General features: G+C 42.6%; 1 protein-coding gene across 6 annotated transcripts in view; it reads right to left on the reverse strand.

Annotated features, from left to right (window-relative positions):
- Window positions 1-22,191, reverse strand: part of LOC129187758 (protein mono-ADP-ribosyltransferase PARP4-like) — an 85,264-nt gene that overhangs the window by 60,230 nt on the left and 2,843 nt on the right. For all 6 annotated transcript variants that reach the window (XM_054787418.1, XM_054787421.1, XM_054787417.1 and 3 more), the window contains 9 exons: window positions 20,327-20,543; window positions 10,026-10,113; window positions 9,295-9,373; window positions 9,110-9,214; window positions 8,892-9,050; window positions 8,128-8,265; window positions 6,263-6,430; window positions 1,387-1,538; window positions 927-1,058 (listed from right to left, as the gene is read on the reverse strand). In XM_054787418.1, coding sequence (XP_054643393.1) covers window positions 927-1,058; window positions 1,387-1,538; window positions 6,263-6,430; window positions 8,128-8,265; window positions 8,892-9,050; window positions 9,110-9,214; window positions 9,295-9,373; window positions 10,026-10,113; window positions 20,327-20,543 — 1,238 coding nt within the window. The remainder of the gene's footprint in view (window positions 1-926; window positions 1,059-1,386; window positions 1,539-6,262; window positions 6,431-8,127; window positions 8,266-8,891; window positions 9,051-9,109; window positions 9,215-9,294; window positions 9,374-10,025; window positions 10,114-20,326; window positions 20,544-22,191) is intronic.

The following is a 22,191-nucleotide window of genomic DNA, read 5'->3' on the forward strand; positions in this document are numbered from 1 at the left end:
TATCGTGCATCTGTAATTATTATTATTCGAAAGAACAGTGTGGAAAATGCTGCCTTGGCAAAGATAAGACAGTAGTTTTAATACGTCCATCCAGCCATTCATTATCTGTGCCTGCTTGTCCTCACTCGGGTCACGGGTATGCTGGAGCACTACCTCAGCTGCCTTTTCGGACGAGAGGTGGGGTACACCCTGGACTAGTCGCCAGCCAATCAATAATTGGTAATCATTTAAAACATGATTTCTATTGTGCTTGTAGATCTGCCCTGCATCATGGCAAGTGATGTCACTCTTTCCGATACGTTTATTTATTTCTGGCGGCCCACCACAAATACATTAGTACCACCACAGCGATTTGGGTCATGTACACTCACACGTTAGCATTGGGAGAGTTACTTGTTTTTTTTGTTGTACTTTTTTTTTTTTTCACTTCTTGTTCTGTACAGCACTTCCTGTGGTGGCTATTGTCTCATCAACATTACTGACACCCTTTGACCAGTGTAGAATACTACATATTGGAATGCCTTATATTTGTATTTAACATTGTTTAGCCGATCTTATGCTTGAAAATGCTTCTTTTAGGCAAAAAGTATGTCACATTTGCTTTTTTTTTTTTTTACTAATAATAAGCTGTAATCTGCCACAAAACACCAATTCTTTATTAATAAACATATATTTGAAAAACCATAATAGAGACAAGCCAGGAATTTTAAAGAGCTACTGTATTATTATTGTTATTATCAGTGCCAGTCTTTGCTGGTTAGCTGGAAGAAGTCACATGGTTCCATACACTGACGTGCATGATGTCAACTTCAACATAAGTTGATGTTACTAATGTGGTCCTACAGAATGGATTTCAGCATATGCTGGATCCCCTGAGACCCACAAGTTGTTATCTATGTGTGTGTGTGTGTCGCGCTCCAGCTCACCTTGACAGAATTCCGACAAAGTTACTGGCACTGGAGGAGTGGAGGAGGGACTTGATGTTGCCGAGCTGGCCTTTAAAAGTCTGAAGCTCCACGGCTCTGCTGACTCGCAGCACCTGATGTATCTGCACGGCGCTGAAAAAAGCAAAAAACAGGCAAAAATAATGCAGGTTCACAGGCTGTGTCTCTCTTTTGGATGAAAAGCAAGCTTTTTATGAGCCCACTGGGGATCATCAAGCGTGAGTGAGACCCACGGGAGCCGTGGCTGAAAGGCCTCGTCGTGCGGATTAAACTGCGGCACATGGCTCCATACACCTGCGCTAACCTTCTACTGAGATTGTCGGAAAAGGCTTCAAAAGCATCGCATGTGAAAAGGTAGTCGCCACACTGAATGTCTCGACGCAGAACGCCGCTTTTCGTTCATTCTGGTCACACATTACACGCAGGTGAAAGAGAGGCTCACCTGTCCCGCAGCAGAGACGCCACAGCGCGAGACTCTGGGCCGCCGTGGTCCACCGCTTCGATGCTGCAACGCAGGGCGCGGAACTTTCCCACGCTGGAAGGGGTGGGGCTCCTCAGGGTCATCTCGCTCACGTTCAGGATGTCTCGGATTAACTGGTCAAGGAGGAACAGTGTGGATGTGTGCTGTGCGTGTCTGATGTTTCCATAGCAACTAAATGACACCATATTCATGAGATAAGTACTGTACTTGTTAAGATTTATAGGGTAGTATCTTTTCACGCCTATAATTGTAGTAATACTATTTTGACTCATTTAACTGTTTCTGTTTTTACTGTATTTTATTTTGGCTGTTACTTTTATCCATCTTATTTACTATGTCTTTTATTTATTATTCTGTACAGCACTGGTTGTTTCAAAGTGCTTTACAGATAAAGTTGGATTGGCCTGGGTTGGAATTTGGCCTTAAAATAACAATATCATAATTACTTGGACAGCGGCACAGTTTTTATTGGTCACGCCACATTAAAAAAAAATTCTAGGGCTGTCATAGTTAACGTGTTCACGGATGTTTCCATCAACGGGACAATTTTTTTTGACACGCGATTAACGTGCACACATCCTGTTTGACCCTCGACCCTCGGCCCACACCGCAGTTTGAGGAAAAGCAGCGGAGCCACAGGCGGGAGCAAATATTGAGCAGAAATGGAGAAAGAAAAGGGTATTTTCATTGGTAAGTTTAGCTTCAAAGCCCTGGCAGATGGCTCTCGCAACAAGACCAAAGTCATTTGTATCTGCCGTCGCTGTGATTTGAGTTGTCACGGTGTACGTCGCCTGTCAGAGAGAAGCGAGAAGTTACTGGAGCATTGCAGGTACTTGCTGTATTGTCATTTATGCAGTGGTATCTTGGCATATGAGTGCCCCCACTAACGAGATGCAAGGCTTCTCTCAGCTGATTTTTTGCTTTGAACTGCGAGCTAAAATGAGGGTTATGAGCCGCTATTTACTGACAGGCATAGCCGAGGACAGCTATTTGGAGGCTTGTGTCAATGTGACCATGGCTCAAGACCAGAACGGATGTGTAGCAGCACACTAGCTAGTCACCAGGGCAAATTTTCAACACATCAGCAAAACATACGTACAGTATACGTACAGTATAGCCATCTCATTGATCTTATTTATTATGCATTCCCATTTATTATGCATTCCCACATAGTATCAGAATTTGGGAGCAAATATGAGGTGAAAGAAATACAGTGGGAATGCAGTGTGCAGCGTGGGAGAAAGATAGAGGGTGCGTTCAAGGACTGTCAAACTAAGTGGGACAAATTGATGCTCGCATTAAACATGCAAAAACTGGGGGATTTCTAACTCTATATTATTTTTTGAATAAAATAATGGCCCGTATTTCCAAAATTGATATCCCTTTACATTATTTTTATTTTTAATGTACCGTATTTTCACGACCTTAAGATGCACTTAAAAGTCTTACATTTTGTCCAAAATGGACGGGGCGCCTTATAATGTGGTGCGCCTTATGTGTGTACCGAGTTCGAAAATCTGTGAGTGTTGCTGTGTGACTTTTATGAGCGCGCCACTCGACTGACTTAGAGCGTCTCCTGCCGACACGCTGCTTATATACAGGAAAGGTGGACGTGACTGAGGACGCACGCCCCCAGTAGTTACATAAGTATATTTTATGAAACGCGCCATCTATCCATCCGGACAAGGATTACCGTGGCACAGCAACATCCAGCGGATTACAAGGAAAGCTGGCCATCTTCCACTCCTGCTGCAGTAAAAACATTGCAGAAAAACACATCCAGCCCAACTACATCACCAACATGGACGACATGCTGCTCACTTTCGACATCCCGGTGAACCACACTGTAGAGGAGAGAAGGTAGCGATACACACAACGGGACATGAGAAGTCGGCTTTTACTGTTGTGCTTGGTTGCCATAGTAATGGACGGAAACTGCCATCTGTGGTGATTTTTAAGAGGAAGACGTTGCCTAAAGAAAAGTTTCCAGCCGGACCAATCAAAGGGGCTGGAAGGACGAGGAGAAAATGGCTGAGTGACTGAGTGACATGTACGGAAAGAGACCGGATGTTTTTTTCACACGTGTCACCGTCCTTGTTGATCTGACTCCATGCGCGCCCAATTCACAGCCGCTGTGAAAAACCAAGTGCAGCAAATTAACTCGGAGCTTGCCATCATTCCAGGAGGCTTGACGAAGGAACTCCAACCGCTGGACATCAGTGTAAACACGCCGTTTAAAGTGAATTTGCTAGCGGCGTGGGAGCGATGGATGACAGCTAGCAAACAAAGCTTCACTAAGACTCGGAGGCAGTGCTTCTGATGCAGTGTTGTTCGAGCTTTCACAAAAACCGGCATCATTTCTGAAGTGCCGCACGGCAACAAGACCGACTCTGACTGACAATGACGAGAGGGAACCTGGCGTGTTTGATGGAGAACTTGCCCCACTATTTATTTGGGATACAGAAGATGAGGACTTTAATGGATTTGTGGATGAGGATTGATCAAAAATAACGTGAGTACATTGTTAAATACTTCAATAAAGTACAACCCAACTCAGTTTTGCTCCCGCTGCCTTTTTAAAAACATACGATAGCATGCATGCTAGCGTATTATAGCGTCGCTGGGAGCACTTCCTGTTCCCCAGCGTGCTTTGCGTAGTGTTTTGGTGCAAATGCTCTTAAAGTTACATGTATGAGCTACATAGTTGTTAGTTATTGTTCTGCACAAATAGCGGTAGTGTCTTGTCTGTTTTTGCGTTGCTGTGTGATGTTTTTAGTTGTGCACCATGACTGAGACTGTTGTGTTGAATGATGACCATCCTGATTTCAAGTGGTTTTGATAAAATGAATGAGATTTCTGCTCTTAATCTGTCCAAAGAAATAAAGCACTGTCGCTTCCTCACTGACTTCTGAGCGACACGGTCTGTTTTAGCGTGCATACCTGCGGCCAATAATACGGTGCACCTTATGTACATGTTAAATACAGAAATAGCACCTGTAACTGAGACTGCGCCTTTTAATACGGTGCGCCTTATGTGAAAATACGGTAGTTATTGAATCGTTTACCAAGAAATTGGCATCCCTACTTATTATAGATTAAAAAATGTATTTCTATCTGTCATTAATTATAAGTTAACTATGGACAAAATTTGATCAATCACGATTAAATAATGTAATCAATTGAGAGCCCTAAAAAATACTCCTCAATAAACACTAAAAAAATTGCTCTTCCCTTTCTTCTCTGTGTACCGCCCATTGTCTTCTGCGTCCTCATTGGTTGTAGACCATTGTCATTCAATCTCCTTTGTGGCGTCTCTTTTTGTGGTCATGGCGAGCAAACTTGCTAACCATGTGAGCTGCTTGCTAACCGCCAATATTGAAAACAATAGAAGAAACAAAAGAAGCTAACCTGTGACTCTGAATGCTGTGTGGTTTTGTCCCTGACAAAACCCACAATGTCGACGAAACGTTCTGTCCCCAAATAGCAGGGGAAGCCACAAAAAAGTCGGACTTCTAGACATGCTGAAGGAAGGTAGAAATTCTGCGGTGTACGGCGCCATAACGGAATACTGTAAATGAATCTTCAGTTCATAGAGGACGATAAGAAGGAGTAAAATATGATATATGATGACAGGAGTGATATGTTTTAACAAGGACACAAAAACGCTACAGCTGAACGGTGCCAGGAGGCGCGGTCAGGGAGTGAAATACGTGTGAGTCACTTAATTTCTTGTGTCCAACCTAGTAGGTTGATCATTAAAATTAAAGAAAATTTCAATTTTGAGAGTGTTTAAACAAGAGAGAAATGTGATAAAATGTTCATGCCTGTCTGGGAAAAGTGTATAAAGTGGATGGTGAGGGGTTTTATAGCTTTAAAACATATATAATCATTGTAAAAACATTAAGTTGGCTACTTTGCGGATTTCACTTATCGCAGGTTATTTTGGGAACCTATCTCCGGCGATAAACGAGGGAACACTGTAAAGAGAAATTTTTTTTGCAAGGTTCAAAATTGAAATCTTTGTCATTCTATTCGCATAATATAAAATTCACAGAAAATCCACAGAAGGCGTAGCACGGTAGCGGTTCCACAATGACATAAAGGGAATAATACAATACAAAAAAATACAATACAATAAAAAATAAATGAAATACCATTAATAAGTCAAAATAAATCATCTTTGCATATTCATGGTGGATTCATTTCAGCCTGTTTACAAATGAAAACATATCACACAGGCCGCCGCATCCTTTGAGTTCTCAGTAAATGTTTGGACATGCCTGCCACAAAGACAGTAGCATTTGTTGTTCCCATGGCAACCCCGCATCACCTTCTTTGGCAGTCTATAATGTCAGTGTTGCGTTATCTTTAGCGCCAGGTCTAATTTGATTCTCCATCCTGTGGCTTAATGATGGAAGGGGGAGCAAACAGAACCATCTTCCCTCCTGTTATTTTGCTATTTTGAGGTGATCTCACGTTGTCTTTTTTGCCTCTGAATTTGACCTCTAATAAGTGACAGCAAGAGCAATGTTAACAATTACACCTGAATCATTACGAAGACAGCGAAATCAAAACATTTCAACGAGCATATTCTTTGCCACGTGAAAGCTGTGAGCGTTTAAAATGCTCAAAAGCAGCAACAACTAAAAAAAAAAAAACAAGCTCGAGGGTATTTTAGCAAGTTCATCAAAGCGTTTTTTCGACTCGCTTCAAAAGCGCCACAAAATTGAGGAGGCAAAATAAAAAGCCTCTTTGGGTGTGCTGTTTTGTGACACGGCGGCAATATTCATCACGATGTAGGCTTATCTGTTTTGGACGTTTGTGCATGTGTGTGTACCTGACACAGGTCCAGCTTCTGAGAAAAAAGCTTGGTGTTGAGGGTCATGGTGGGCATCCTGTGTGGCAGCAGGGTGTACACTTCAAACAGAAGTCGGGCCACTTCCATGTGCTGCCCCTCCAGCAGGTTTCTCTGAGCTTGAATCAACAAGCCCTCTGCTCTGCTCACCTAAAAAAACATGCACATCGTTTCAGCCGTCATTCCAAATGAAATTTACCAAAAATATACAGTATAAGCCCACAGTTTTTTCATAGTTTAGCCGGTCCTGCGACTTACAGCCAGGTGAGACTTACATCAAATTAAATATGTACATTACCGTGTATATCAGAGGTGTCCAAGCAGGGGTGTCCAGTGACGGCCACATATTGAAAAATTACATTATGCACCGGCTACTTTGAATTTTGTACACCAACCCATGTAGATATGCCACGAAGTTACAATGTGTTCCCCCCCCCCGACAAGTCAAATGAACACAAAAAGAAGTTTTTAATTGAAACTTTTTATTATTAAAAAATCCGAAGCTACATGTCCCTGTGTGAAAAAGTCATTGCCCCCTAAAGCTAATAAGTGGTTGGGCCCCCCTTAGCAGCAACAACTGCAATCAAGCGTTTGTGATAACTTGCAATGAGTCTCTTACAGCGGTGGGGAGGAATTTTGCAGAATTGTTGTTCCACACAGGGCTATGCAGGTTTGGATTTTTTTTCCTCACTTAATAATCAGAAAAAGTTTTATTTCAAAACATTTTGTCTTCAGTTGTGTTATCATTGACAATTATTTAAATCTGTTAGATGATCTGGTACGTTTAAGTGTGACAAACACAGGGAAAAAAATCAGGAAGAGGGCAAACACTTTTTCACACCACTTTATATACAGCATATCTAAATAAAAAAATGCATCTCAGCTTTGTGAAATCGGTGAAAAAAAAATTTAGACTTAGCTCTTTTCCCCCATTTTTGCTGTATTTTTACATAAATATTTCTTTCTTCTTAAATCATCTTCGTAAACTATGTAATATTGTGACTTTATTCCCATAATATAACTTTTTCCCCAACCAAATTTTCCAAAAATTATATCTTTATTTTGCTTTGTTTCTTTCTCATAATATTGCGGCTTTAAAAAAAAATTTTCTTTAATATTTTAACTCTAAGCTACAAAAACAACAAAATAGAAAAATTATTTGTCATCATAATTTTATGGGTGTATTCCCGTAAAATGGTGCCTTTTTTTCCCCTCGCTAGAACAGGGGTCTCAAACTTGCGGCCCGCGGGCCATTTGTGGCCCGCCAAGTCAGATTTTGCTGCCCGCGACTTGACAGGAAAGACTACTGTAAATGCGGCTTGCTAGCTCTAAGTTAAGCCAATGATGCTCACAGGGTGAAAACATAACCTACCACGAAACTAAGAGTCACATGGAGAAAGCCACACCTGAGCCACACATTCTGGTTTATTGCAGATCGAATTTCTTATTATGCAAATATAGTAAAGGCTTGAATCTTGAACATTTCACTTAATATTTTGACTTTATTCTTGTAAAATTACTGCTGATTTTCCCATTTTTGCTGATGTTTTTTTTCCTGTCAAATGTCAAACAGTCGCAGGGCGCAAATGGCTGCGCTTGGGGCACCTCTGATTTAGTGGCTACAATTCACATAACACGCATGTTTTTGGGACGTGGATACTCGTGCAAAACCCACACAAACGCAGGGAGAGCATGCAAACACTACAATTGTGTCCTCATTGAAGACTTGCTGACCGTGAACAAGATATGCAGCACAGAAAAAGCCTGAATGGACATGATAGTCACTCGCGACTGTTTACGAGCTATCTGAGAGGTTAGACAGTGGTGAGTACAAGCGGTAGCCTTACGTCATTGAGGCTGAGTTTGTTGACAGGGACTTGGAGGATGTTGCCAAGGCAACCCAGGGCCTCGGTCCAGAGCAGCTCCACAAAGACGCCCACATCGTGTGACAAGACTCCTGCGCTCAGTTTCTCCTCCAGCAGCAGCTGCCAATCGAAAGAGCCACGCATCAACCACGTCATCGGCGGCAACAAAAGTGCTGCAGAAAAACGGCGAGGTGGCCGAGGAGCCGAGGCTCTTTGAGGGACTGTGTCAGAGCGTCCTTGGCTCCAGCATCGCCGCGTGAATGCAACTTAAGTGCACCATTAGCATTCATTCCTGTGAAGTCAAATAGTACTTCATAGGAAGGCATCAGTGATGGTGCTGAGGAAAATCTGCAAATGTGAATCATACAAATGTCTTCTGATGCATTAAAAAAATGAGAGCTGCACGTTTCTCACATCTTACGATCGGGTTCATATTTATTAGTGTTAAAAGAGGAAGCCACTGACGAGGCGCATCATTACAGCAACGAGGAACCCTTGAAAGGTAACAGAGGGAAGTTTTTGTTTGGTGCAGCCTTTGTGTCCCCTCACAATAACTTTTATGTTGCCTCATAATGTTGCCGGTATTACCTCTGATCCACAGAGGAAGCTTGGGCTGTTTTATGGTATAATAATGTTTTATGTCTCACTTGCGCCCTCTCGAGGCTAATTTGCTGCTACTGTTTTCATAATTACTTGCATGTTTGTGGTAACTTTTGATTTAAAGTCAGAGGTGGGGTGTAGAAAACCTGTCGCAGGGGGGCTGAGCCCAGGTCTCGGGCCTGTTGGGGCATGTCGATCCTCGGCTGAAGACCGGAAGCGGGCAGAGACTCTGTCAGGGTCCTGTAGACCTCCACAGCCTCCTCTGAAGTGGGCGGGAACACCACCATGTCCCTCTCCACCGTTTCCTGTTAGCACCAGCTCCATGTGTCCAATATTTCAGTTCATTTGATTCAAAATAACTTACGTTGGCCCCCACATCTCCCTTACGGTACCGCACCACGCGGTACTGCTGCCCTTTCTCTCCTTTGGCGCTCTGCAGCTCCAGCACACAGCAGGCGCTGCTGCCATTCTGCGAAAAGGAGAACATGCATTACTACCGGCGACAATTACAGTGCAGCAAAGCCATGCTGCTCACTGTCACCGAGTTACCTTTTGAAAGATGGAATACTTGGCCACGCTGAAGTCATCCGGATATGCGGGAATGTCTTCGTCCCACTCCGTGTAAATCCTAGGAAATTCCACAGTAGAAATGACAAGATCTGTATTTTATTGGAGTTATTCAAGAGCCCTTTTTGAAGGAGCTTTGCACAGATAAGCCTTGTCGTAGTAGACGGCAGTGACATGGGGGGGATTTTTCTCTGACATTGCTCATATGGAAAGGCCTTACACAACAACCAACCTCACAAAGATATCCATAGTCATTTTCAAACAATGCAAGTACATACAGTACATGTAAATACATTATTTTATACTAGTAGAATAAATGTGGATCAGTGCATCCACAGCTCTAATGCTACGGGTGGATTTTCCCAAAATGCTTTTTTTTAGTTGGGTTGCTGATTGTCAAAATTAAAATGCTGAAAACTATGATTATCAGGGAGGCACGCAATGTCTTGGCAAATGGGCTTTGTCATTCATGTTTCTTGTATGTAGAGTATAATGTGTTTATCATCCTTCATGTACAGTGTACATGTATGTTGACACTATGGCAGTACATCATGTATATTACTGTAAGCATGGGTCTAATTAGTCTCTTGAGTTGAAGTAGTAGTGGAAATCCTGCCCTAAATGGGTGGAAAAGCGCTACAGGTGCAATAGCAATGGCAATTGGAACGCCGCTCCCCTATGACTAATCCTGTTGTGATAACGGCTGTGCACACCTGAACTTGCCCAGGATGTCTCCACTCTTCTCCGGGGGCAAGCTTTCATCCACCGAGAGCTCGGCAACCGCTCTGTCGGCTGCAAGCGCTGCAAATGCAAAAAGCAGAAAAACTCATGTGACCTGCAGCAGAATACAACAATACGATGTGTGACATGCACAAATGTGGACGAATGCAGGATCCACACCCGTGACATCGGCCTCGCAAAGGAATGTGGCTGGGCACGCCGACACACACCTGATGTACAAACACAACCTTATGTGTGACTGCTCTGCCGGGTGCTAGAAACCTCCATCTGACCTCCAGCCGCCATGTAAACAGCAGACTGGGCCCGGCACGGAGACTTTATCACGGGGCTCGTACATCAGCCAACAGGGAACAGAACTCTTGACTTGTGTCGGTGCAACGAGCAAATGAAGGCGGTGATAGACAAGAGCTAAGAGTCACTCAGCTGAAACCGGGTGGGTGTTGGATCTGATTCAATCTGTCTGCACTGTGTAAACAAAGGAGAGGAGTACACACTGTGCTGCGTTTTTTTTATTTCTTTCTTTTTTCATTAGTCCTCACGTCTGCACCACATATTTATTGCACTCTGCACCACTTGTGGGCATATATCAAGGTAGGTAGGGTTTGTGCAAGCAAAAACCTAAATCTTTTGCCCTTTTTCCCCCTCCCCACCTACACATATCTTTGCTCCTGCAGCTCCTTTTCCTCCAAACAGCAAATGTGAGGGATTCAAGTACCACTGCAAGATGTTGCCAAAGCTCGCCTGCCATGTCTCTTCACTCATTCGATAACAAAGATGTATTTATACGTTTTTATAAACACAAACGCCCGATGCCAAAGACGTGTTTATACGTCTTTTACGAAGGTGATGACGCAAGTGCACACAAATGGATGTCACTTTAAGAGAAGTTTTAAAGAGATAATTGGGATTTTTTTATATGAGGTTGTATGACATCCCCATCAGCAGTGGACTATATCAACAGTCAGTCGGATTTCCGTGATGAGGAACGTACTTCTGCTTAGTTGCTTGGTTATTTAAGTAAAGAGTTTGGCTTCTAAAAACAATATGCGTTCGAAAGAGGAATACATTTATATCATAAAAATGCCTCCTCAAAAAAAATCTGACCTCACAAATGGCTCAGCGTTATATTTGTCTCCTGCCGTGTACCTGCGCACTGTCGCCTCTCTGTTCGTATGCATGTGATGAAGATGCTCGCATCTTCATCCGCGATGGAGTGCCGCGGCCATCTAGTTTACATGTGTTCCACAGCAGAAGAAGATGCGAGCGTCTTCGTCACTGGAATTGAATGAGTTAATATGCCGTGCATAACATGAGCTAAATGATTACTATATAAGGCTTTCAAGTCTTTTTTTCCTTATAGGACAGGGGTGTCCAAAGTGCAGTCCGAGGGCCATTTCCAGCCCGTGGCTGTTTTTTTTAATTAAATAGAGTTTTTAAAAAAAATCGGCAGTAATTTAACAAGAACAAAGACAAAATATTAAGAGAAAAAAAGTAATCTATCAAGAAAAAGTCAAAATACTATTGAAATGAAGTCATAATAGCACCAGAAGAAAAGTTGAAATTTAAAAAAACAACAACAGCAAAAATGGGAAAAAACAGCTGTAATTTTTGAGAATACAGTCCAATTATTAAGAAAAAAACATTATTTTTAAACTAAATAAATTAACTCATAATATTATGTGGAAAAATTGTCATTTTAGTAGCACAGAGTTGAATTATTCAAGAAAAAATGATTTTTAAAAGTGGTAAAATTATGACAAACAAAACAAAATAAACTCGCAATTTTGGAAAATTAGGCTGGGGAAAAAGTATAAAAGAATATTATGGGAAGAAAGTCATAATGACAAGAAGAAAATTTACTAGCAGAAAGTGGCAATATATGGAAAACGCAAAAACAAAAAACAGCAAAACTGGAATCCAAAAAACCCCCAGCAAAGACCAAAGTTCATAAAAATAGTATCATTTTTCACCTTTATCACAAAGCTGAGGTGCAGTGTTTTTTCTTGAAATACATATAACCTCTTACAAAACATTGAAGTGGCAAAGTTGCATCCTTTCATTTTTCACTACGTGGCCCTTGCTGGAAAAAGTTTGGACATCCCTGGCTGAACATATTTGCTGTCTTATAGACCTCTTGTCCAAAGCTGAGGAACCAAAGAACCAATGCGGTCAATCGCTTTGTGAATGTGCTGCCGACACATGTGCACGCATGCACACACACACACAACACTTATTACCTTTACTTGTGTTTTGACAATAGTTGTGCTCGTGCATTAACACAAACACCTTAACTAGCTGATGTTTTAACACACTTGTGCAGCAAAAATCACAGCCTTAGTTTGTGGCCAATAGACATAGCAGCTGCTGAACGTGTTTTGGTGCAGAGCGGGGTGGGGGGGTTTCTTTCCCCCGGTCTCTCCTATTAAACAAGTACATCTAACAACGGCCAAAGGTGAGCTAGTTGAGCGAGCTGAAGACTTTGATGACTCTCACTCTCGCTAACAGTGCTGACTTTTGAGGTGTTTTTTGGCATGCGCTCAGCCATGTGCGACTACTTCCTATGGTACATAAAATGTTGTCAACACATTTTCACAGAATTTCAATAATTTACCTCACATTTCTATGATAGCATACAGTGAGAAGAAAAATTATGTGAAACCTTTCAAATGTCTTCTATTTATGCATCAACTGGTCATGAAATGTAGTCTGATCTTCATCTAAATCACACGATTAAACAAGCAGTCTTCTTCAATAATAATACTGGATTAGATTTTACAGCACTTTCAAGGTACCCAAAGCACTTCACAATGAAGTGAAGCAATTATTCATTCACTCCTCAGTCACACACTGGTGGTGGTACTCTACATCTGTAGCACAGCTGCCCTGGGGTAGTCTGACGGAAATGTGGTTGTCAATTCATGCCTACGGCCTCTCCAACCGCCACCAAACATGCATTCGTATTCATACACCAGTGTAGGCAGCACAGCAGGCAAGGTGGGTGAAGTGTCTTGCCCGAGGAGACAACAACAGTAACTGGGTGGAGGGAGCGAGAATCAAACCGCTAACCTTCCGGTTTCTGGACAACCTGCTCTACCTCCTGAGCCACTGCCACCCTACCACCTAACAGACGACGATATGTTTTCATATTTTTATAAAAAAAATAGCATGTAAACATTCACAAGATATGAGAGGAAAAAGTAAGCAAAGCCTTGGATTTAATAAGTGGTTGAACATCCTTTGGCAGCAATAACCAAATGACCAAACGTTTCCTGTCGGTGCAGATCAGACGTGCACAACCATCAGGTTGAATTTGGGACCATTCCTCTGTACAAAACTGTCGCAGTTTAGGAAGATTCCTGGGATGTCTGGTGTGAACAGCTCTCAAGGTCACACCACAGCATCTCAATCGGGGAGAGGTCAGGACTTGGAAAGCACGGCCACACCATGATGCTCCCTCCATCATGCTTCATAGCAGAGCCAGACCCATATGGGATTTTGGGGGCCAATGCCGATATAGTGGCTGATATATGAAATAAAAGCTTTGCTATACACAGGATATATAATGTTAATCCTACTGTGGGACGCTGTCTCATATTAAGGATGGACCTGGGAGTTAACAATTGCATATATCTTGATTTCACATTAAACCGCTGTATAAAATGGCGTCGTGTGAGTGGCAACCGGTTACAGCAGCTCTGTATTTTTCTTCCACCTTTTAGTGTTTTTATAGTATTTTAGTCTTCTTCTTACTTTTTCTTTTGGTCTCATTTGGTCGAGTGTGCAGCTATGGAGGTTCATATTGTTACTTTTCTAGTCTGCGCCTTGATGCTCTTTGAACTTTTCAGTTCAACTGTGGGAAACCTCTTCAGCCACGGCTCCCCATTCAACCAAGGCTCCCCTCTCTGCGCGGAGAGGCCGGAGATCCCCAAGGAGCAACGGAGGAGCAGAAGAGGATGCAGGTCGGGAGTGAAGTGCAAGAAGCGGAAAAGACGGTACAAGCCATGTCTACCATCTGTCATCATGAGGAACGTAAGATCTCTCCCCAACAAGATGGAAGAGCTAACGGCGCTGACCCGACTGCAGAGGGAGTACCGGGAATGCAGCCTCATGTGCTTCACGGAGACTTGGCTGAGTGAACTTTTTCCGGATTCACACATCACACTGGACGGATTCCAGCTGGTACAAGCGGACAGGAATGCAACGAGAGCGGCAAGAAGAAGGGAGGGGGAATCGCTGTGTTTGTGAATGATAGATGGTGCCACCCGGGACACATCTGTGTGAAGGAGCAACTGTGCACCAGAGACGTGGAACTGTTAGCGGTTAGCATGCAGCCATACTACCTTCCGAGGGAGTTTTCACATGTTATTGCTATGACTGTTTCCATTCCCCCCCTCAGCGGTCGCTGCTGCAGCTATAGAGCAGATCCACACCATCGTCTCTCAACTTCAGAACCAGCACCCCCAATCCCTCCTCCTCATCTCCGGTGACTTCAATCATGCTTCCCTGTCCTCTGCTCTTCCCACCTTCACCCAGTATGTCAAATGCCACACTAGAGACAATAAAACTTTGGACCTCCTGTATGCAAACATCAAGGACGCATACACCTCATCCCCCCTCCCTCCGCTGGGTCGTTCTGATCACAACCTCGTCCATCTTGTCACAGACTACAGTCCAGTAGTGAATAAACAACCCCCTGTGAAGAGGCCTGTGAAGCAGTGGTCTGAGGAGAGCAGTGCTAGGCTCAGAGACTGCTTCCAGACAACAGACTGGGAAGCGCTCTGTAGTCCCCATGGCAGTGACGTTGACAGCATGACTCACTGCATCACAGACTATATCAACTTCTGTGTGGAGAACACTGTGCCCTCCAAGTTGGTGCGGTGTTTTCCCAACAACAAACCCTGGATGACCTCTGAGATTAAGGCCCTGCTGAATAAGAAGAAGAGGGTCTTCAACTCGGGGGACAAGGAGGAGCTGTGCAGAGTCCAGAGGGAACTCAGGCATAAGATCAGGAAGGGGAAGGACTGCTACAGGAGGAAACTGGAGAAGCGGCTGGGGGAGAATAATGCCAGGGAAGTCTGGAGAGGCCTGCAGACCATCACAGGCCATGGTAAAGTAGTGGGGAGAGACCGAGCCAGTGGGGACAAGATCTGGGCAGATGAACTCAATCTGTTTTTCAACAGATTTGAGTGTGCCCCCCCTCCCTCCCATACCAACTCACCACTTTTCACCCCCACATCCCCATCCCAGCCATCCTCTACCCCCCTCTCCATAACTGATGATCAGGTGAGGAGTCAGCTGAAGAAGATCAAGGCAAGGAAGGCCCCGGGACCGGACGGCATCAGCCCTAGAATCCTCAAGGACTGTGCTGACCAGCTCTGTGGAGTTCTCAGGCACTTGTTCAATCTCAGCCTGAGCCTGGAGAAAGTCCCGGCCCTGTGGAAGACCTCCTGTGTCACAGTGTCACATCCAGAAGTTCTCCGATGACACAGCCATCGTTGGTTGTGTTTCAGAGGGGAATAATCTGGAATACAGGACGGTCATCAGGGACTTTGTCAGCTGGAGTGAGCTTAACCAGCTGCAACTCAACACCAGCAAGACAAAGGAGATGATCATTAACTTCCAGAGGAAAACATCTCACTTCACACCGGTGAACATCCAGGGAGCGGACATAGAGTTGGTAGACAGCTACAAATTCCTGGGTGTTCACCTTAACAACAAACTGGACTGGTCCGTCAACACCCACACCCTCTACAAGAAGGGCCAGAGTCGCCTCCACCTGCTGAGGAGACTGAGGTCCTTTGGTGTGTGCAGGACTCTTTTACGGACCTTTTATGACTCTGTGGTGGCCTCAGCCATCTTCTATGCTGTGGGCTGCTGGAGAGGGGGCAGCACGGACAAGGACACGAGCAGGATCAATAGGCTGATCAGGAGAGCGAGCTCTGTCCTGGACGGTCCTTTGGACTCCGTGGAGGAAGTGGGGGAGAGAAGGATGTTGGCTAAGCTGACATCCATCATGGACAACACCTCTCACCCGCTACATGATACTGTTTTTTCCCTGGGTAGCTCCTTCAGCAGCAGACTGTTACACCCACGGTGTAAGAAGGAGAGGTTCCGCAGGTCCTGACCGCTGTCAGGCTCTACAACAACTGCACCACCTGAACCATGTTGTAGTCACCATGTATTCTTTACTTGCGTATCTTGCTTGCTGCTGTAACAAGTAAATTTCCCCGCTGTGGGATAAATAAAGTACAAATACAAATACAATACAAATATAATAGTCTTACATTAAATAGTAGTAGACATGTGGATTAACAGTTGCATCTATCTTTATCTCACAGAGATGCGACTTACACCATGTCAGAACGCTGTAATACACTCTGCAAAAATGACTGGAAAAAACGACCCTGACAACGTGATTCCGCAAAGACGTTATTCTCATGGGGCACTAAAGTGTAGTTTGTGTTATATTGTATTGCAAGTCACAGCTTACCATGGTGTAAAAAAAAAATGCAGTTTCTTTCGCCGTTTCTCTCGTCGTCTTCTGTGCTGCAGCCGAGTGAGTGTGACTGGCAGAGCTGCACCTCGCTGGTCTGTGTGTGAGGGGGTGGGACCAGGTACCCCAGCAAGGTGCAGCACAGAGACACACAGGGACGGGCAACAGTGAATATATCAATTACATATTCACCGATGTTGACTGATCAGTGATATGTGTTAATCGGTGGGTTCTACCTCATAGTTAGGATGTTGGTGTGCTGTGCCATTTTTCTTCCACACGTGTCGTAGCTACACGTGTTACTCCCAAACAATTCAACTTTGGCTTCATCTGTCGACAGATTATTTTGCCAGTAGTGCTGTGCAACACCGCGACCCTAGTGAGGATGGATGCTGTGCAACATTCACGTGCTCTTTAGCAAACTTTAAAACACGCAGCAATGGATTTTTTTTAGACAGAATTGCCTTCTTTCTTGGTGTTCTCCCGTGAAACCTTTGCTTGTTTCACATTTTACGTATGGTACATTTGTCAACAGACATGCTGGCATGTGCCAGTGATTTCTGTAAGTCTTCAGCTGACATTCTAGGGTTATTTTTGACCTCATTGAGTATTCTGCATGTGCTCTTGCAGTCATCTTCACAGGACGGCCACTCCTTGGAAGAGAAGCACCAGTGCTGAACTTTCTCCATTTATAGACAACTTGTCTACCGGTACATACTTTTGTAACCTCTTCCAGCTTTATACAAATCAACTACTCTTAATCATAGGTCTTCTGAGAGCTCTTTTAAGCAAGGAATGGTTCACATCAGGCAACGTTTGTTGACAAGAGTCTATTCTAAACTGGCGTGGTGTTCTGTTGGCCAGAGCAGCTTTAAGCCACACACCTCCAATCTTGTCTCATTGCTTGGACTCCAGGTTGGCTCAAACCCAACTCTGATTAGTTCTCGGGGAATCTGTTGCCTAGAGGTTCATTTACATTTTCCTCCCTGTCCTGTGAACGTTTACCTGTTATTTTCAATACAAATAGAAAACACATAATTGTTTGTGTAGGATTAGTTTAAACAGAGTGTGTTTGTTCATTCTTGTCATTTAGATGAAGCTCAGAAATGTGAGAAATTTCAAAGGCTTCACATACTTTTTCTTCCCACTGTATATCATCAAGGGACAATGCCAGAGAAAGCAAACTTGTACAGTATATACTGTACTTTCGAGTAGTCAGTGTAAAGTCAACCAGGCAAAATTCTGAACTGAATTGAAAATGTCTCCCAAATTCCAATTAAATTACGTGAATGTGAATTTGAGGTTGCAAACAGGAACTAGCATTCAAATTTGATTTCAAGAAAGTAGAATGGAAATTCCATGAAATTATAATTTTGTCTATGCCAGAATCATGTTTTGAATTTCCGCGAAGTAGGATTCAATGTTAATAAATAGAACTTTTTCGTAGTAAGAACATAGAAAACACGTTTATGACAGACACATCATTTAACATTATTAGAGCTCTGTAAGCATGAAATAACACCCCTATAGTCAAGGTTACACTCCTCTTTTCTTTGTTTATATCACATAACGAAGGTATCACTGCAGGGACATACCAGACGGCCACTGCTGGCATACTTCTTCTAAACTTAAGAAAGTGTTTCATTTGATCTCAGCCTTGGCATGTCGGTTCAGCTCTGCTGGCTCAGTAGCCAATCTCCATGCAGTGTGAAAGGTAATGTTATCTAACGACCAGAATGCTACATATAATTTGTCTTTCAATATTTTTTTACTTATAATAGGCCATAGTCAACAACAAAATTTATGAATGAATGATTATTTGAAAAAACATGATTCAGTGAGGCGGGGATATTTGAACTGCCATATAGCGAGGGATGACTGTGTTCCAAATGGAGGGAATTTGTGTTTATTTTAGTGCTTGCAAAGTATTTTTAGTATTTAAGCCCAAAACATTTGCTAAGCTTGACAAATTCTTCCTGTTACATGGCTGTAAGGAATTTAAATAAATTTATGTCAATTCAGTTCCACTTCCCGTCATTCCAATTCAGCATCCTGTGGGGCGGAGCAAATATGGAATTTTGCACACGCAGCCGTGATTGTGTACATATCTGGCAACACAAGTGAGTGGGAAGATAATTGCACCGGACACGAGTGCTGCCGGCGCTGGGGAGCTGTGGTTTACTTTTGGGACACGTGACTTTCAACATGTTCTGTGACATTCTGACGTTCCAGTCCACTGGTGGTGGTAGCAGCATCACGGCCCAGGGCTGCACGAGTGCTGCCGGCACTGGCAGAGCTGTGGTTCATTTTTGGGAAAGCTAAATTGCCACATGTATTGTGACACTGTGAAGCAGATGTTAGTTTTCCAACCTGATAAAGTGTCCAAACACACCCCAAATAATGGTGAAGGAGGAGTGGACATGTATGTCTCCTCCAAACGTGAAGCTAAGTGAGCATCTCCTCAAGTGGCAGGAAGAAAGGACGGTGGAGGAGTGCAAGGTGTGTAACATCCAGCAGCTCCTCTAGTGATGTCATCATGGAGGAGTGGAAGAGGATTCCACTAACAGTCTGCTCAATTCCATGCCCAAGAGGATTAAGACTCACCCTAAATATTCACACCAACCACACAAATTGGTAGGGGTGTAACGATACGTTTTAATAACAGTTGGATTCATGGTTGCCGATACCATTCAAGGACAATATTGGTTCATTTAGAACAATACGATCCGAAATGATTCAGTAGCTTTCAAACCTTTTCAGCCAAAAATTCAAGCAGTGTGACTGTGAAATAAATACCTGGATACTGCACAGTGCAGGTGAAATTTCCTAGAATCCCGTTGTCTTTTGTAAGGGAATCCGATATAAATGTATTAATAATGCTTACATACTTAAGAATAAATTATCAATGAGTACAAAAAATGTCCGAAAAATCAAGACAAAATCAGGATGAATAGAGGGTGGTATAGCTTGTCATGATAATTTTTTAACTTTAAATAGTGCAATCCAAACCCTTCATGACTGACATGCTTCATGCATGTGCATATGTGTATGCGAGTATGTCTGAACATAGAGAGGGAGATGACAATGAATGAATGCAGCACATGAATGAGGCATCTTCTCCGCGCCGACTCTTGCCACGTCCAATATGGCGACAATGTTGACGTACGGATCAGTGTAAGAAGCAGCAGCGAATGAACTGTGTTTCACAGGTCCACTACAACTCCCATGACCACCGCATACCCGGAAGATGATGACATCACCGACAGGCAAACGGAAACAAGTGTTTATTATTAAAAGTGCTAAAAAGACACACATACATATAAAGCCTGCCGTGCTTAAATCCAATTCTTCAATTCCTAGTATCGATTCAATTGATGGATTACCTTTTTAACGCTGTTAGATTGATATATATGTCATTCTGAATGGAAACTTGAGAACCCAGATCGATGTAGTTGAATCGTAGGAATATAAATCGATGTAGCGAATGAATGGTTACACCCCTACAAGTTGAACATGTTCTTGTTATATCCAAGTTTATTTACTATAGTATAGTCACTGACAAGATATAATAAAATACTAAAGTGTGAGAGAGGGGTGTATCAAATTTTGTGAGCTCCTACATGTTTGCAATTGTTTGGCCTTGGTGGGGGTCTGTGCTCTACTGACTGTCATTCTGGTCCAGACTTGGTAAAGGTATCATATTTGACACAGCACGCCATGTCATGGCGGGTGAGTGTCTGTAAATATATCACAGTACAAAAACAACACAAAAAAAGTTACCTTGATGGTTGAATCCTTGAACAGGCAAGGTATGAGGAAGCGAGGGAGATGAAGGCGAGGAAGTATCCAGCTTGTAGTCCTCGATAAGCAGGAGGACGCCTCTTCTCAGACAGGTGTGTACATATTCCACACCCACCACTGGCGTTTGGTACTTCTGGATGCTCCGCAGCCTGTTGGTGCTCAGGTGGGACACGTCGCTGACGACCACGAAGGAGCACTGTGAGAGGTATAAGGAGCATTAGGGCTGCTTCTTCACACATACGGAATATAAAGAGTGGCTCCAGAATTTTCTGCGTGTTCTACACCAGCAGCATTTCCCTTAAATTCCACTGTAAGCTTCGGCTTTGGTGGTAGTCATGTTTTACTGTGACTCACACTGTTATCAGACACAGCAAAGACTATCACAGTCACCTCGTACAGGGCTGTCCAAAGTGCAGCCCAGGGGAGCCATTTGCGGCCTCTGGCTGTTTTTTTATTGGACCCCGGGACATTCAAAAAAATATATCATTTAACAAGAAAACTAAACCAAAAAAAAAACAAAAGCAGCAAAAAATGGAAAAAAAATCAGCAGTAATTTGACAAGAATGAAGTCAAAATATTAAGATAAAAAAGTTGTAATCTAACGAGAAAAAGACGTACATTTTTTTTAGGAACAATAATGGCATTTTAATACAGTAAAGTTGTAATATTAATGAATGTTTTTTTTAAATCACAATATTATAAAAACCAAAGAAAACAACAAAATACAGTTTAATTAGGTTGCGTAAAAAATTGAAATAAAGTAAAAATATTATGATAATAAGATCAGAATTACTATTATTATTGTGTGAATGCCTTCAAAGGCATTCACACAATAATAATTCTTCTTCTTTTTATTCCGTCTCATTTTTTGGCTGCTTCCACAAACCACATTTTTCAACGTATTCCAAATATTTCAACACAAAAGTGTTCCACTTATTCACGCCAAGTGTGCTCTCTTTTCTCCATGTTTCTCAAATTTCCACATTTCCCAAAATTCTAACATTTCCACAAAATGTTCCCATTGAAAATGAATGGGCCATTTTTCAAACATCCACAGTTTCTAAATCTTTCAACGAATTCAAAACATTCCAATTATGAAAAGGTTCCACTAACTAAGCACTACAAAATTCACTATTTTAGACATTCAAAAAATTCCCACTTTTTCCAAATTTTCCGGGACCTAAATTTTTCTTTTTCTAAGAAAATTTTCACGGCCCACATTTCTCAACCGATTGAAGCCATTCCAACATCAAACTGTTCAACACGTTTAGGACATTAACTCCATATTTTTTCAAATGTAAAGAAAATCATAAATTTTGCAAAATTCACGTTTTTTGTAACACCAGTTACCTTTCTGAAGATGCTACTATTTCCACATTTCTCATCCGATTCACCTCATTCCAACATCAAACCATTCAACAAAGTCAGGACAATCATGCTATGAGCCACAGAACAAAAAATTTAAAAATTTTGCAAAATTTAAAATTTTTCCCAATGCTGCTTTGTTTCAATGGGCTTCTTCCAATGGACGGCCGATTCAATTTCTCAACCGAATCAATCCATTCCAACATCAGACTATTCAACACGTTCACGCCATTCAGACTCCCAACATTTATACTGGACAAAAATTGAAAATTTTCCCAAAATTCACCCTTTTCGCTAAAACTAGTTACCTGCTACTACTGTCAAATTTCTCAACCGATGCTGCTTTGCTGCTTTGTTTCAATGAGCTTCTTCCAATGGACGTCCGAATAAATTTCTCAACCGATTCAAGCCATTCAAACATCAAACTGTTCAACATATTCAAGACATTCAGGCTTTCAATTCCCCAAAATTCATACTTT

Source organism: Dunckerocampus dactyliophorus, chromosome 9 (assembly GCF_027744805.1).
Source record: "Dunckerocampus dactyliophorus isolate RoL2022-P2 chromosome 9, RoL_Ddac_1.1, whole genome shotgun sequence".
In the NCBI taxonomy this organism is placed as follows: Eukaryota; Metazoa; Chordata; class Actinopteri; order Syngnathiformes; family Syngnathidae; genus Dunckerocampus; species Dunckerocampus dactyliophorus.